General features: G+C 40.0%; 1 protein-coding gene across 2 annotated transcripts in view; it reads left to right on the top strand.

The window, feature by feature from the left end:
• Positions 1-17617, top strand: part of CAPZA1 (capping actin protein of muscle Z-line subunit alpha 1) — a 220456-nt gene that overhangs the window by 170624 nt on the left and 32215 nt on the right. The window contains exon 1 of one of the 2 annotated variants that reach the window (XM_021690077.1): positions 615-684. The exons of the other annotated variant lie outside the window; for it this stretch is intronic. Within the exon in view, the coding sequence (XP_021545752.1) occupies positions 646-684 (39 nt within the window). The 5' untranslated portion in view covers positions 615-645. Of the gene's footprint in view, positions 1-614; positions 685-17617 lie in introns of those variants that run through there. 2 annotated transcript variants of the gene reach the window in all.

Here is a 17617-nt window from a genome sequence, read left to right on the forward strand (position 1 = left end):
CTGAAGTTGGCCTCTGTGAAGGCTGAGTCCCAAGGAAAGCGGACCAAGAAAATTTGGAAGGTGGAGGAGAGTCCCAGGACTGGGGTTACCTTTCCTTCGGAGGGCGGGAAGGGGTGACTAGCGGCACATATTCTGGAGGAACTGGACTGAGATGTGATCTCGGAGTGAAATGTTTTTGCTTCCATACGTGTGAGAGTCACCTCTCACCCTATTCCTGGGGTTGGAAAAGCCACCGGCCGTTCCAGGGCCCGAGCAGCACTTAGCCCTTTAGACTCGGGTTGCCACGGAGATCACCGGTACTGGGAAAACCTACAGTAGCAATTGCTATTTGGTCGGATGGAGCTCGGGTGTCAGAAATAGTGGAAACACGCTCCCAGCGTCTCACAGATGAATGGGGGAAATGAATGTAACTCAGTGAGGAAGCGATTAGACTTAAAATCATTTAAGGAAAAGGCTTAAGGCAGAGTTTGAGACTTCCCGGAGCGCCGACGCTCGAAACCACCACCCCGCCCGTAACTGAGATGGCGCCCTCTAGGTCGGCGTTTCCGGGCGGGTCCTTCCGACGGCCCCCGCGGTGATTCCATCACTCAGCTTCCTTCCCGGCCTGCCTCGCGCCGGGGCCGGGTTGGGCCAGAGCAGCCGAAGATGGCCGACTTCGAGGACCGGGTGTCGGATGAAGAGAAGGTAAGGGGTCCGCCTCTCTCTCTTGCCTCCTCTCGCGACAGGGAACAGGGGCCCGACCTGGCAGCCGTGGGAACCCTGGTAGTGTCCCCAGGAAAAAGAAGCTCCTTGGCCTGTGCTGACATACGCTCTGCAGTTGGGACGCTTCTCTCTTTAGGGGCTTTCGTCTGCCTCACGGTGGCCCCAGTTCCCCATTCCTCAACTCTCTTTTTCTCCTCCTGGGCCTGAGGCACAGCCCAGTGACCTTCGTGCAAGAGAAGAGACTTTCCTTTATTGAATCGTGACTGTGGACTTTTTTCTGTAATTAAGAGAGGGGGCAATGGTGATGTCTCGACGTATCAAGAAGCAGTTATTTTACCGCCTTTAACTGTTGGGGCTCTCCCCATCCCCCCATTTTTAAATATGATTGAGGCTAGTTTAGAGCGAGTCACTTCCTGGTCAGGGTGGCCTCTTAACTTCCCTTTTGCTCCTCCTTCCTCAGGAAGTGATTTTGCTGTCACGACTCCTCGACAGGGAGAGGTCCCCATGTGTTGTCCGCCCATCCACTTTTTTCTCACTGACTATCGGCTGAACTGATTCTCAGTAATAAATGTGTAAGCCTCAGGACATTTGCTTCAGAATTTGAACACCACTCTTCCCCGTAGACACTCCCTTGATTGATTGTATGTATGCACATAAGCCCGTGATGACTCCATCCCTTGCGTCTTACATCCTATTAACGGTAATTTTTGAAAAATAGTTTTCTATTTCTTGTTAACAAATCAAGAATAGCCAGCGGATTTTTTTTTTAAACTCTATAAAGGTTTTTTATATAGCACATAAACTTCATATTAACACATTCAAGTCTGGACAAAACATCGTGCCTTCTTTGATGCTCCAGTGTGGTGTATTTGAGTATAGTTAAATTTGTCAGTGTGTAATTTGCCTATTTACTTATTCAAATGTGTTTTATTTATTTATTTTTTTAATTTTATTTATTTATTTGAGAGAGAATGAGAGAGAGCACATGAGAGGAGGGAGGGTCAGAGGGAGAAGCAGGCTCCCTGCCGAGCAGGGAGCCCGATGCGGGACTCGATCCAGGGACTCCAGGATCATGACCTGAGCCGAAGGCAGTCGCTTAACCAACTGAGCCACCCAGGCGCCCTTCAAATGTGTTTTAAATACAAGAGCATGTTCTATGTTAGGTGGAATAACTTTTTGCTGACAGCTGCACATCTTTCTTAACACTTTGTCAGGCTACCTGATTTTAGGGCCTAACACAAAATCAGGCTACCTGATTTTAGGGCCTGTAGAAATTAGAGTGATTTCACTAGATGACTCGTTGTAGGACAAGAATTATGTCTTTTGTTTCCCACAGTGGCTGTAACAAAAAGTGTACTCTTTCTTGCTCTGTAAATGTGTCTGGGCTCTTTCTTTTTTTAATAAAAGAGAATGGGATGGTGCAAGGGACTGTTTATGATCCAGGAGTACTCGGTACAGAATAATTTGATATGTCATACTTACATATACCTTGTCATTTTGAAATACTGAAGAATGTGCTAAACACAAGTCATTGAATAATACTTTAGCATTGAATTTTCTCATTCTTGAAAATTCTCATGTGTAAAACTTAGGGGAGAAAAGGACATCGTATATATGAATTTATGCTGAAGAGAAGACTGTAATAAAATGTCTAGTCTAAGTCAAAGAGTTTTGATTCGGATGAAATTAAATTATAGTAAAAATCGGAATAACCAAACATTTGTTAGCTCAACTGATGGTCCACTTGTTTTAAGGAAAAATATTGTTACAACAAAATTTCACTAAAAACTTAAATAACAGTGAACTTCAAAGTTTATGGTGTCCAAACAATACTATGTTTACTAGTATTGTTGGGTTTTTGTCTTTCACAATAGGTTAGAATGACTTTTTAATTAAACTTGGGAAAATATAATACATGTATTTCAAAAGAAAAGTGCAAATTGAGATGTCTTTGGATATTGACAATGTTTAGTAACGTTAATAGTCTTGATTTTATAACAGATTTGTGACCAGTTTCCTCTTACTTCCCAGCATACTTCTTTTGTTGCTTAATTTTAATAATGACACAGCAAGCATGTCAAAATTAGTACAGTAAATCTGTCCAAAAATGCTGATGAATTTCATATTCAGTAAACAGTTTTAGATTAGCTACATCTTCATTATTGTGGATAACTATGAATAGCTGATATTAAGAAGTCTCATATAATCCATATGATTTGAGATCACTGAAATTTTGTTAGATTCTTATTCCCAGACAGAAACTGAACTGTATTTCTCTGTTGTGAATCTATAAGTAAAAAGAAAGGGCCTTGACTTGTAAGATTACTTCAGTTCTCCTTTAGCTTCATAGCTACATTGCCCCCTTTTCCTCCAGACTTCTAATTCCTTTTAACTCAGGAATTCAGGAATTGAAGTATTTTTCCAACAAAACTAGTTGATATCAATGTCTTAGCATTCATAAACAACCCTTAAGAGAGATTCTTGTCCTATAAAATTTTCACAGCCAAGGCACAATTACAAATTTTTAAAATCAGGATATTTTCAGCTGTAATTTGTATTGATTCTTCCTTTAAGGAACTCTATAAAGTTTCCATTTTATCCTCTTTCTAACCAAATTCTCAACTGCATTTGATTTGGGTTTTTTTAAGGCATTTATGTCATGATGCATATATATTTTAATATTGCTTTTTATCTTTGTTGCATTTCCTAAAAGCAGTGAACCCAGAGGTGAATTTGGTGTTGGTAGTCTCTGATTTCCTTGCAAGTACTTCCATAAAAGCTAGTAAGATCAACCATTCTCATAAGTAACTGCTTAGGGTTTTTATCACTTTACAAAGAGGAAGTTGGGTTTTTGAACTTCTACATTATTACCTGAAATGGTCATGATGAACTGCCTAAATAAAACAGGAAGTTGAAAGTGTAAAATAACTTGCAGAAATAAATGCTTTTAGTTTTATCCTCGAGTTCAGTTTCTGAGAATGAGTTGTATTCTTCTAGTCACTTAGACTCTTCAGTTACTTGGTTCCAAATGCTTAACAAGACCAAAATGACAAGATACCATAATTAGGAAACCTGAAGTATGAGACAAACTTCTCATTTGGGTTCCTTGCACTGTTTCCTTTATTTCATGATTCAGCATTTTTAAAACGTAATTGCAAAAAGAATTTTAAGGCTGAAAAAAGTGCAATTAGCATATTTTTCCTTTCAGCTTACTAACTAGTAGGATATTTGTGAACAACCTCAGAAATGCCGTAACTGAGAAATGAATCTATATGCCTTAAGCTTAGATAATCATATCATCTTTAAGGCACTTTTTGAGAATCAGGTTTATCAGAATTATTTAGCAGAGATGTGAAAATGTAAATAGATACAGAAATTTGAGGGCTCTGTTAGAGCTCATGAAAAATATCCTTTTAAATTGGATTTTTAAATTATATATTACCTCCTTAATTTACTAGATGATTTATTGACCTCATATGATAAACCCTAGAGCTTATTTGCCATAGGTGTTTTCTAACAAGTCATCAATTCGTATTAGTACTGCCATTCTTTTTTTTTTTTTTAAGATTTTATTTATTTATTTGACAAAGAGAGATACAGCGAGGGAAGGAACACAAGCAGGGGGAGTGGGAGAGGGAGAAGCAGGCTTCCCGCTCGGCGGGATGTGGGGCTCGATCCCAGGACCCTGGTATCATGACCTGAGCCGAAGGCAGACGCTTAACGACTGAGCCACCCAGGCGCCCCAGTACTGCCATTCTTTATCTTCCCTTTTTTCAGTTAGATTAGCTGAGTAGTATTTATAGAATCTGTTACAAAATCCTTGGATAGGCGCATAAAGCCTAAACAGGTGCAAACTCAGATGCCCAGTCTTTGGTTAAGAGTGTAGGTTAATGCTAAGGAAAGTAGTGTAATTTGTCGGAAAATTCAGACCCTAGGTTTGTCTGAATCAGAAGCTGTGCATTTTTTCACATGCACATGTTTTTCCCGTGTAACCATGAATGAAAAAACCAGAATAGAGGTGTCCATTCAATGAATTATAAATGAAATATTGTGATTAGTGGGAAAGAATGATTCTGAGTGTCAGGAGATTTGGCCTCTAGCTCTGCTGAGCTTTTTAGCCACAAGTGTGATTTTGGAAACATCACTTAACCTGTGTGGGCCTCAGTTTTCATGTAAAATAGATAAGGAGAATTGGATCAAAGTAACTCAACAAAGTTTAACTAACTTTTACAAACTAATAAAAGCAGTCTGTTTTAAAAAATGAAACATTAAAGTGTTTAAGGAGTTTCTATCATTTTCTGCTTTTGCACATTTGCCTGATAATGAAACTGAATTCTTTGGTAACTGAAACCCTATCTTTTTATTTAGTGGCTAACATAGCACCAGGTACATAGTTGAGGCACAACCTATTTATCTGAAGGAGACCAATCAATCACACTTTTCCTTCATTCTCATATTTCCTCAGCTCATGCTCCATCACCCCTCCCCCTGCCCCCAATTATTTCTGGTAATCTCTAGGTTTCTTGGGTTCCGGAATGTGTCCCACACTCTGGGTTCTTTGGACATTCGTTGTGCCTGAGCATCTGCTATTACTGGTGATCTGCCATGCCACTGCTGGGAACATTAGATCCCTCTGGGAGCATTTTTCCTGGTAAATACCACTTGGTAAATATCATAAAACTGCAAAGCCTTATGCATACCCAAATGACAATGAATATGTACATCTAGGCTTGCAGAAGCCCTAATAAAAGTATTTCCTTCATCTGCTTTAAGTTCTCTCCTTTAGAGCTCAGAAAAGCACACACTATAAGATCAGGTATCGTTTGTGCTTTTCTACTCAGGAATTTCTCTCACTTTCTCACATGCCAAAAAAAAAAAAAGAAGTTCAAGTTCTTATATGGATCAGCTCCTGAAAATAGAAACCCTGGGTAGGAGAAATCAGTCATGATACTGAAGACCATTTAACTACTTGGGGATTTCTGAACTAGGTGATAATTTTAACATGCACTTACCTGTTGTTTTCCCTTTTCCCTTCATCAGAACCTCCTGACACCCTTTGCATTTCAGTTCATTCCACTATTGTTCCCTTTTAGTCACACAGGCTCAGAACGTTGGCATCATCTTTTTCCTTCTTAGCCTCTTCTCTCACATTCAGATAGTATTCCAGTTCTGTAAGTTCTTCCTTCCTGTCATTAGATTCCGTTCCTCCATTTCCATTAGAATTTTTTTTTTTTTAAAGATTTTATTTATTTATATGACAGAGAGAGACAGCGAGAACAGGAACACAAGCAGGGGGAGTGGGAGAGGGAGAAGCAGGCTTCCCGCTGAGCAGGGAGCCCAATGTGGGACTCGATCCCAGGATCCTGGGATCATGACCTGAACCGAAGGCAGACGCTTAACGACTGAGCCACCCAGGCGCCATCCATTAGTATTTTTAAGAAAATTATTTTTAATGTATAGGAACTATAATCACATTGCTTAAAATTAAAATGTAGGACAGGGCATGAGTAAAACGTCTCCCACCCTGTTTTCTAGCCATCCAGTTCCTGAGAGGCAGCCAATATTACCACTTTCTTCTATACCTTTTCTATTCTGTGCATATACAAGCAAACAAATGTACTTTTTACTTAACAATACGTCCAGCCCATCCACATATCCTTTTCCTATTAGTCTTCATTCAGGACCTTTTCTGATGCTTGAATTATTTTTAACAACATTCTTAATTGTTCTCTTTGCCTCCAGCCTCTTTTTTCTCTCTACATTTTCACGTATCAAAATTTTACATATTACAGCTTCTGCAGTCCTTCCCCTTTTAATAACATCTTCATTCTTGAGTTGCTCAGGCCAAAAAGTTTAGTGTCATCTTTTACTCCTGTTTCTTTCACAATCCACATATAGTCTATTAGCAAATCCTATAGGCTCTGCCTTCAAAATATACCCAGAATTTGACTGTTTTTCACCACACCTTATTCCAGATACTATGGAAGAAGAAGCCACTGTGATTGCTCACTGAGGTTATTGCAGTAGTTTTCTCTCTGGTGTCCCTGCTGCTACTTTTGCCTCCTCCTCACCAGCCAGCGGGCTATCTTCAGTGCAGCACCCAGAATAATCTGGTTAGAAAATATAAGTCGGAACATGTCACTTTTTTGCTCAAAATCAATGGCTTCCCATCCTCTTCAGAATAAAAGTTCTTACTCTGACTCCAAGTCCCTGTGTCTTTACCACTTACCTCTCTGACCTCATCTCCTATTTTCTGCTGGTCCTCCCTGTTCTAACCACACATTCTCACCTAAAAGGGTCTTTGCATTTGCTCTGTACCTTGGAGTTCTCTTCTATATCCTTATTTCCTTCAGCTCTTTCATCAGAAGTCATGAAATCTTCTCTGGTCACCCTGTATATTTCCAAATCCTAACATTTCATTATCCCCTTACCTTCCTTTATTTTTTATTCCTTAGCATTTATCAGTGGCTATCAGACCATGTAGTTTATTTAATGTTGTCTGTTGTTTCTCCATTTGAATGTAAGGTCCACAAGAACCATACACTGGTGAGTCTCCATTGCCTAAAACAGTGCTGACACATAGTACGCTGTCAGATATTTGTTGAATGAATGAATGAATCTGACTTTAATAGCATGTGTCTTGATTTCATAGCTAACTGTTAGAGGACAGACTGATTTTCAGATTTTGTGAAGCCGTATTGAGGACTCCAATACTTCCATATTACTAACTGTTTAATTTTATTAATGGAGCTTCTCACTCAGAAAGCTTCAGCACTTCTCCATTACCTACAGAATAAAACCAGACTTGATATTAGCAAAACTACTGTCATCGGACTCATCTTATTCTACTCTTCTCTTTTATTATCTCCAAATAAAGCCTCTGTTCCTATGAAACTGCTCTGCTTACAAAAGGCTGTTTTTTCCCTACCTTTTGTCATTCTTACTGTTCCCTCATTTGTGTTGTTGTTGTTGTTGTTTTAAAGATTATTTATTTATTTATTTGAGAGAGAGAGAGAGCATGAGGAGGGGGGAGGGTCAGAGGGAGAAGCAGACTCCCTGCTCAGCAGGGAGCCCGATGCGGGACTCGATCCTGGGACTCCAGGATCATGACCTGAGCTGAAGGCAGTCGCTTAACCAACTGAGCCACCCAGGCGCCCCTGTTCCCTCATTTGTAATGCCCTCCTTCTTTTTGCCCCCTACAATCTAAAGCACTTTGGAGAGCTCAGTTTAGACCCACCTTCCGCTTCCTTACAGTAGTCTTTCACCAACCCAGCCCATATCCATCTCCTCTTTCCTCTTAAGTTCTGTGCTCTGTATTTGCACTAGTAATTTGGCTTTGAATTATAGTTATTTTTAAATGATTGATAGATCTTTACTGAGGGCTGTTATTTGTATAAATTTGTTTGCTAACAGTGGTAAAGTGTACAAAAATTTGAAAAGCCAAGGTGCTGACTGTATACAATCTTAAAAGAAAAAAAAATCTTGATGCCCAAGCCATACCCTATATCTGTTACCTCAGAGTTTCTGTGGGTGAAACCCAAGCATCAGTATTTTTAAAGTTCCCAGCGTGTCCTAACATATGGCAGAAGTTCAGAACCATCAGCTTAAGGCAAAAGGGGATTTGTTGACTTCTTTCACTATTCTTTTTTTTTTTTTTAAGATTTTATTTATTTATTTGAGAAAGAGAGAGCAAGAGATCGAGAGCCCATAAGTGAGGGGTTGGGGGCATAGGGAGAGGGAGAGGACTCCCTGCTGAGCAGCGAGCCTGATGGGGGCTTGACCTCAGGACCCTGGGATCATGACCTGAGCCCAAGGCAGACGCTTAACCAACTGAGCCGCCCAGGCGCCCCTTTCACTAATCTTTTTGTCTTTATCTTTAGTACTCCTCTCAGTGCCTGGGACCCAGTAAAGTGTTCTGTTTTTTTGAGTGAATGAACAAACTGGTAAATACAAAGATCCAAACTTTAAAGAAAACATGTTACTCAAACTTCAGTAACATCTAGGCATTTACTTAGGGAAAGAAACTTAAGTATCTGCTATGTGTAAGTCTGTCTCATGTTACCTCATTGGATTCTTAAAACAGTCCTAGATATAAGCAGGTATTATACCCACAGATGAAGAAACAAAGACCTAAGCAGTTAAATGTTAAAGCTGGCATGGGAAACTACGTCTGACTTCCAAAGATTTTGAAGAAAAATTAAAATTGGCAAAAAGATGTACTTTTAACTTAGAATGCCATAACATGCCAGATGTGCAGTAGATCTTCATGTCAGAAGCTTCCTGTTTCCCACTGCTTTTGTTTCCATGAGGCAAAGGTTCTCACCACGGAACTCTGCCCTTTTGGACTTTGGTCATTGCTCTCGGCATCTGCATCTCAGGGTGTTCGGTGTGGATTTTTCCCTAGTTTCTTAACTTGGTCTTCCTATTTCCAAAACAATGCCCATTGTATATCTGGCGCTTGGAATCCTTTAACTGTCTACCCAGTCACCTAGAATACGTGGTGAGAGTGTGTACATTTTAACACAGCTCCTAAGCAACAAGTTACTTCTGTGATCTTTTCACTCATTTTTATCTTTTTTTCTGACTCATTAGAACATATCTGACTTTTTTACTTCCTCAGTTCTTGATCTAGACATTTAGATCCTCTAATTAAAACAAATAGGGTCTTGGGGCACCTGGGTGGCTTAGTCGGTTAAGCATCTGCCTTTGGCTCAGGTCATGATCCTGGGGTCCTGGGATCGAGCCCCACATTGGGCTCCCAGCTGAGCAGGGAGCCTGCTTCTCCCTCTCCCTCTGCCTGCCGCTCTGCCTGCTTGTGCGCACGTTTCCTTGCTCTCTGTCTCTCTCTGTGTGTCAAATAAATAAATAAAATCTTAAAAAAATAGGGTCTCTTACCTCCTTCCATATGAATAGCAATGGTACTTTGCATTTAAGTTAAGACAATTTTTTAAGTCTTCACTGAGATTGAGCCAGTACTTAAATTTTTTTTTTCTGTTCAGTAGCTGATGTCTTAAGGCTTACCACTGACTTTGAACACTTACGACGTATACTTGGAAATCTTTTTACCAACATTCTGAGGTTTTATATTAGGAGAGTCCAGAATGAGAACAAAGGGATGATTTCCTTCTAACTTCATGCATAGAGAAGTTAAAAGGGAATTGTTGGGAAAGATTAACTAGAAAATAAAATAGACAAGAGCAGATTTTTGGTTCTTGTCTGTTGTAAGTTTTATGCTTAAGTATGTCATGTTTTTATACTGTTACACTAGGTGACATAAAATACAATGATGGCCCTGTTAAAGAAAAAATTATTCTGACACTTGTTAAAATAAGAAGACTTTATTCAACATTTCTGCATTAGTGTAGAGAGCTAGAGCTCAGCTCCAAATGAGGCAGAAACAGGCAGGGATCTATAGCCATCAAGCAGAGTGAGAGGGTCAGTGGATAGAAAATTACTAAGAGGACACATCACGGGTAGAGGGATTCTTGCTAAACACATCTTTTTTTTTTAAATTAATTTATTTATTTATTCATAAGAGACAGAGAGAGAGAGAGAAAGAGGCAGACTCTCCGCTGAGCAGGGAGCCCGATGCGGGACTCGATCCCAGGACCCCGGGATCACGACCTGAGCCGAAGGCAGACGGTTAACCATCTGAGCCACCCAGGCACCCCTTGCTAAACACATCTAACAGGAGTCTTGTTAAAGGCAGATTGAGGACTTACACATCAAAGGTGGGGGATAAGGAACTTGATCAGATATCAAAAGTGGGGGAATTCTCACTAAACTGACAACAGGATTCTTGGTAGGACTGGGTTAGGCAGGTCATAGATAGGATGGAGCCAAGATCAAGGCCCAGCTGAAGAGAGGGCTCAGAGGAGCCTGACTAACATTTGGTTGAGAAGATACTTTGATATTCCATGTGTATTATATAATTACTTTAATAAATTTTCAAGCAATTATTCTTTAGAGTTGATAGGTTTTTTGTTTGTTTGTGTGTGTTTGTTTTTTTAAAGATTTTATTTATTTATTTGACAGAGAGAGAGCATAAGCCGGGAGAGTGGCAGGCAGAGGGAGAGGGAGAAGCAGGCTTCCCGCTGAGCAAGGGAAGCCCATTGTGGGACTCAATCCCAGGACCCCAGGATCATGACCTGAGCCAAAGGCAGTCGCTTAACCAACTGAGCCACCCAGGCACCCTAGAGTTGATAGAAGTTTTAAAATGAAATTGTTGGGAGTTCCTTTCTATTTGCTAGATGGGATGCTGCCCAATTCATTAATCATTAAATAAAGCCAATTAGATCTTCCATGAATGAATGAGTGAATGGAATTGCTCTACTTAAAACAAACTTACCTGCTTTCTCTACCTGACAAAACTTATAATTGGTTGTTAATAGAGAAACAGTTTCTAAGAACTACTTTAAAGTGGTTTAAAAAGAGTAAACAAGGCAAATTATTTGGAAGTGCCATCATTTTTTATAATATTGATCCTAATTTAAGACATTTTATGCTTTTAAGCCTTCGCCCTTACTGAAAATGATAAACTATATATAGCTACATTTTTATTTCTAAGCACATTCTGAGTGTTTATAGTGTCTCTAGTTCTAAACTAGGAAAATAATATTTAGTTTATTTGAAATTTAAAAAAACAGCTAACAGCTACAGTAAGTTTTATTTAATGAAACCAGTATTCCATTTGGTCCTAGAGATCACTGAGAATATTTTTTTTTCTAGAATTACAGCCCTAAATTAAATTCTCACTAGCCTCTGAGAACCCTCAGCCAGGAGGGATTTGTTTATTTGATAAAGGCACAATTCTACAGCTTTTGTACTATCATATATACATGTCAGCAGCTTGGAACTTGCCTATTAAATTATTGCCCCAGACAGGTTATTGTTGATATACTGAAAGCTTTAGAATCAGATGAAGAAATGAACCACATTGAGGCAATGTATGGTTTTTTTTGTTTTTTTGGTTTTTTGGTTTTTTTTTTTTTAAAGATTTTTATTTATTTGACAGAGAGAGATACAGCGAGAGAGGGAACACAAGCAGAGGGAGTGGAGAGGGAGAAGCAGGCCTCCTGCCAAACAGGGAGCCCGATGCGGGGCTCGATCCCAGGGTCCGGAGATGGACCTCCACGTTGGGCTCCCTGCTCAGTGGGGAGTCGGCTTCTCCCTCTGCACCCACACTCCCCGTCCCCACTCTTGCTCTCAAACTCTCTCTCTGTTTCAAATAAATCTTAAAAAATCTTAAAACAAAAGAAAACAACAAAACCACGCTGGGGGGGGGAGGGAAGAGTAGGCAGAGCACAGTGAATATTCTCTATGATTCTGGGGCGCCTGGGTGGCTCAGTCGTTAAGCGTCTGCCTTCAGCTCAGGTCATGATCCCAGGGTCCTGGGATCGAGCCCCGCATCGGGCTCCCTGCTCCGCGGGAAGCCTGCTTTTCCCTCTCCCACTCCCCCTGCTTGTGTTCCTTCTCTCGCTGTGTCTCTCTCTGTCAAATAAATAAATAAAATCTTCAAAAAATATATATATATATATTCTCTATGATTCTATAATGGTGGATACATGTCATACATTTGTCCAAATCTATAGAATGTACACCACAAAACAGTGAACCCTAATGTAAACCCTGGGCTTTGGATGATGATGATGTATCAGCATAAGTTCATGAAATGAACAAATGAACTACGCTAGGGGTGTTAATAATGGAAGAGGTGTGCATGTTGGGGGGCAGGGAGTGTATGGAAAATTTCTATAACTTCTTAGTTTTGCTGTGAACCTAAAACTGCTCTTAAAAAAACTAAAGCCTTGGGCACCTGGGTTCTCAGTCGGTTAAGCACGTCGGTTAAGCACGTCTGCCTTCGGCTCAGTTCATGATCCCAGAGTCCTGGGATGGAGTCCCTGCTCAGCGGGGAGCCTGCTTCACCCTCTCCCTCTGCTCCCCTGCTCCTGCTCTCGCTCGCTCACTCTATCTCAAATAAATAAATAAAATCTTAAAAATAAAGTAAAGCCTTAAAAAAATAACATCTAAATATCTTCAAACAAAAAAAAATCTCTTAGGAAATAGCATTGAATTTCATGCAAACAGAACTTACTCTATCAAGTGGATAAGAATAAGGTAAATCTCTTTCAGGAGGAGAAATGTAGTTATTAATCGTTGAATACTTCTGGAATGATGTAGAATAATATAAGGAAAATAAACATTTATAAAAGTACAATTGGTTACTATTCTTTTTTAAGTGTAGCTTGGTTGAAAACATAAGTAAACTTTGGAAGATGTGTTACTACTTTAAAGGGAAGTGAAGCAGAGACATTTTGGAGAACTTTTGGTCAGTAAAAAGGTTGCCGCTGTTTACAGTTTTTGGTAAAGACTGTAATGATGGGGAATATAAGGTGACTAGGATCCAAAGAATTTCTAGAAAAGAGAAAGTATTTTCTTAATAATTTGAAGGGTTTGTTCGGTTTGATAATTTAAAGCAGCAATTGTCTTGGTAGGACCAGTTAACAATAGCTGACATTTTTTTTTTTTTAAGATTTTATTTATTTATTTGAGAGAGAGAGAATGAGAGACAGAGAGCACGAGAGGGAAGAGGGCAGAGGGAGAAGCAGACCCCCTGCTGAGCAGGGAGCCCGATGCGGGACTCGATCCTGGGACTCCAGGATCATGACCTGAGCCGAAGGCAGTCGCTTAACCAACTGAGCCACCCAGGCGCCCCAACAATAGCTGACATTTATTGTGCCTATTTTATTTTATTTTTTTAAGATTTTATTTTTAGGGGCGCCTGGGTGGCTCAGTCGTTAAGCGTCTGCCTTCGGCTCAGGTCATGATCCCAGGGTCCCGGGATCGAGCCCCACATCGGGCTCCCTGCTCGGCAGGAAGCCTGCTTCTCCCCCTCCCACTCCCCTGCTTGTGTTCCTGCTCTCGCTCTCTCTCTCTCTGTCAAATAAATAAATAAAATCTTAAAAAAAAAAAAAAAAGATTTTATTTTTAAATAATCTCTACACCTGACATAGGGCTTGAACCCACAACCCCGAAATCAAGAGTTGCATGCTCCACCAACTGAGCCAGCCAGGTGCCCCTATATTTTGAATATTCTGCCGAAGACAAATATTATTATCTTATTTAATTTCACAAAAATTGTAAGAAGTAGATACTATCCCACTTTACGGTAAGGATGTGATTTAAAGACATTAAGTGATTGAAATTCAAATCCAGGTCTGTCTCAACTCCAGAGCCTGTATCTTTCCATTTTGCCATAGTATCCCATAATAATCTGAAAAGCTAAGAAGACTTCCATAGTATTGTTTTATTCAAAAGGGTTTTTGTAAACATTTAGCAATTGCCTGCTATGTACTGTTTACTTTGCTAGACCTTGTATAGTACAGAAAAGGAAAGCAAGGCAGTTTGCAAAGAAAACTTCAGTTTTGGGGGACAGGATAGTATCTATAGAACTAATTATCAATAGCGATTATATTTTAGGTGCTATAATAAATGTTCAAACAAAGTATGGTAAAGTATGTTATAATATGGTAGATGATTCTTGAAATTATAAGAACTGGGAGTACTTCTTGGAAAGAAACAGAAGAACTCAACCTTAAAAGATGGGAAGGGTTTAGACCAGCAAAGATAAGAAGAGAGGCAAAACTTTCAAGACAGTGTAAGTCAATCCCAGAAGCAAAGTCTTTAATACACACAGTAGTCCAATGAGGGAGGTAAAGATTTTGGTAGACACCAGAGAAACAAGCTGGCAGAGATCTGGCTCCTGAAGTATGCAATATATACAAGTATATTAGGCAGTATAAACTGGCCTGGGCCTTCCTGATAAGTAGAATGGGGCTATTATCTAGGGAAAAATTTCTTCCTTGCCTGTACAGAGTTATCCACTGACATTCAAACAGAGCTGTAGTTGTTAAGTACTCGAGTCCTGTTGTATGTGATTGTCAAGAAAATAATTTTAAAAGCTAGTTATGAATAGATGTAATGTTGAAATATGTGGGGTCTCTTATTAAAAGATTATTATTTAATAAGCTAAAAACCCAAGTTTTATAAATTTTCTAAGTGTCTTTTAATATATTTTCTAAAGTTTCTTACTATAGTAGTTGAAAATTAACAGAATTAGCAGTTTCTGGGGAACAATAAAGGTATATTACTTTCTCAGTTTGATGTTTAAACTTTCAGTACAGGTATTAGTAATGTAATAATGAAATTTTGAATCTTGCAAAGATTAGGTATTTTTCTTTATTTCCCCCTTTTAGGGAGAGGTGGAAAGATAAGGAGAATGGGAGGAAACTGAAATCTAGGAGAACTTATCTCTTACTGATACTTATAGATTCAAAATTCTCCCTTTTGGATGCCTAGGTAGCTCAGTTGGTTAAGTAAGGTCTGCCTTTGGCTCAGGTCATGATCCCAGCGTTCTGGGATCGAGTGCCACATCGGGCTCCTCTTTTTTTTTTTTAGGTTTTTTAATTTATTTTTTGGCAGAGAAAGAGGCAGCGAGAGAGGGAACACAAGCAGGGGGAGTGGGAAAGGGAGAAGCAGGCTTCCCGCGGAGCAGGGAGCCTGATGCGGGCTCGATCCCAGGACGCTGGGATCATGACCTGAGCTGAAGGCAGATGCTTAACAATTGAGCCACTCAGGCACCCCTCGCATCGCATGGGGCTCCTTGCTCAGCGGGAAGCCTGCTTCTCCCTCTCCCTGCCACGCTCTCTCTCTCTGTGCCTCTCTCTATGACAAATAAATAAAATCTTTTAAAAAAATAAATTAATTCTCCCTTTTTAGGTTAGAAACATAATACAGTGGATTCTGTGAAACCAACATTATTGGAGTATTTAAGTATATGAAGGATTAGAATTGTGTATAAGACTTGAGTTACTCTCCTTTCAAAATATGTGTATGTGCAGGCGCCTGGCTGGCTCAGTCGGTGGAGCATGTGACTCTTGACTTTAGCTCAGATCATGATCTTGGGGTTGTGAGACTGAGCCTGCTTAAGAATCTCTCTCTCTCCTTTTCCCTCTGCCCCTCCCCCACTCTAAAAAATAAATAAAAATTTTTTTAAACTTAAAAAATATATACGTGGAGGGGCGCCTAGTTGGCTCAGTTGGTGGAGTGTGTGACTATTGATCTCCAGGTTGTATAGGTTTGAACCCCCCATTGGGTGTAGAGGTTAGTTAAAATCTCTTACAAAATAAATCAAATAAAATAGATATACATGGAGTTATATCCTTCACTGCAGATAAATGCTACGTGCAGTAAAACTACTACTTTATGGAATCGGGATTTATTTTAAAAGCCTTGTTTTTGTTTTTTTTTAAAGCAGTTTTTGTTCAACCAGAACCTCCGTATCAGTGATTCTCTATTAGGCTGGGGATGACATGCCTCCCTTCTATGGGATATATGCTTTCTTTTTTTTATTATTATTAATTTTATTTATTTGAGAGCGAGTGAGTGAGTGAGAGAGCACAAGCAGAGAGAGAGGGAGAAGCAGGCTCCCCATAAACAGGGAGCCTGATGCGGGGCTCGGTCCCTGGGATCATGATCTGAGCCGAAGGCAGACGCGTAACTGGCTGAGCCACCCAAGCACCCCGATATACCTGCTTTCAACTTTCTTTCCCCACCCCAGTCTTAAGAATGATTGATTAAATCACTGTTTTTAAAAGTGTCATCCATCATTTGTATTGCCTGAAAAATATTTTTGCAATCACTAACTACTAAGCCATTTCTCTTTCCCTTTTTACTTCTGCCACTGATGTGTTTTACCTCTACCAAATTTCATCTTGTTAGATTTTTTTTTAAATCTATTTATTAGAGAGAGAGTGAGAGATCATGAGCAAGGGGGAGGGGTAGAGGGAGAAGCAGACTCCCTGCTGAGCAGGGAGCCCAAAGTGGGACTCCATCTCAGGACCCTGGGATCATGACCTGAGCTGAAGGCAGATGCTTAGCCGGGTAAGCCACCCAGGTGCCCTTCATCTTGTCAGTTTTGACCCAGTTTTGAAGCTAGATAATACTGACTTTTAAAGTTATTTTTTATCATTGTATTTATCCCTCCTAACTTTGTTTCAACTGCAGCTTTCATAAGCAAGGCTCTACTCAATTCCTGATTTAAAAAAAAAAAAATTCTAGAAGGACTAGGCTAAATCCATGTGATACCATGCTAAAGATAATCCTCCTGAATTTTAATACCTGTTACTACTGCATAGTATAGTTGATTATCCAGTTCCAGGTCCACCTCTGTATAGGTATATGACCTTGGATAGGCACTTAAACTATCTGAATCTATTCCTTTTATAATGGGGTAAGTGTCTCTTGTCTTACTACTTAAGCTGTTTTAAGATCAAAAGAGAAACTGGTTATGAAAGAGTTTTGTAAACAATAAAATAGTCATTAATTTACATTCCTAGCATGTGCCAGATCTCAGTTCTGGATATACAGCAAGGAACAAGCATAATGAGTTCTTATGTTCTGTGCCAGGGCTTGGCAAATCTGATCTGCTGCATGTTTTTATATAGACTACACGCTCATGTTTTTTGAATGGTTAGGGGGGAAAATCAGAAGAAGAATATTTCATGACATGGGAAAATTACATGAAATACAAATAAGAGTATCCAAAATAATGTTTGGGGGGGGGAGTGCCTGGGTGGTTCAGTCTGTTAAGCATCTGATCATGATCCTGGGGTACTGTATGGAGCCCTGGGTCTGGTTTTCTGCTCGGCGGGGATCTGCTTCTCCCTCTCCCTCTGCCACTCCCCCTGCTTGTGTTCTCTCACTCTCTTTCTCTCTGTCAAATAAAAAAATCTTTTTAAAAAATAGTTAGGTCATCTGGGTGTCTCGGTCGGTTGGGCATCTGCCTTCGGCTCAGATCTCTGAGTCCTGGGATTGGCAGGCCTGGCTCTCTGCTCAGTGGGGAGCCTGCTTCTCC

This window comes from Neomonachus schauinslandi, chromosome 4 (genome assembly GCF_002201575.2).
Source record: "Neomonachus schauinslandi chromosome 4, ASM220157v2, whole genome shotgun sequence".
Taxonomy (NCBI): Eukaryota; Metazoa; Chordata; class Mammalia; order Carnivora; family Phocidae; genus Neomonachus; species Neomonachus schauinslandi.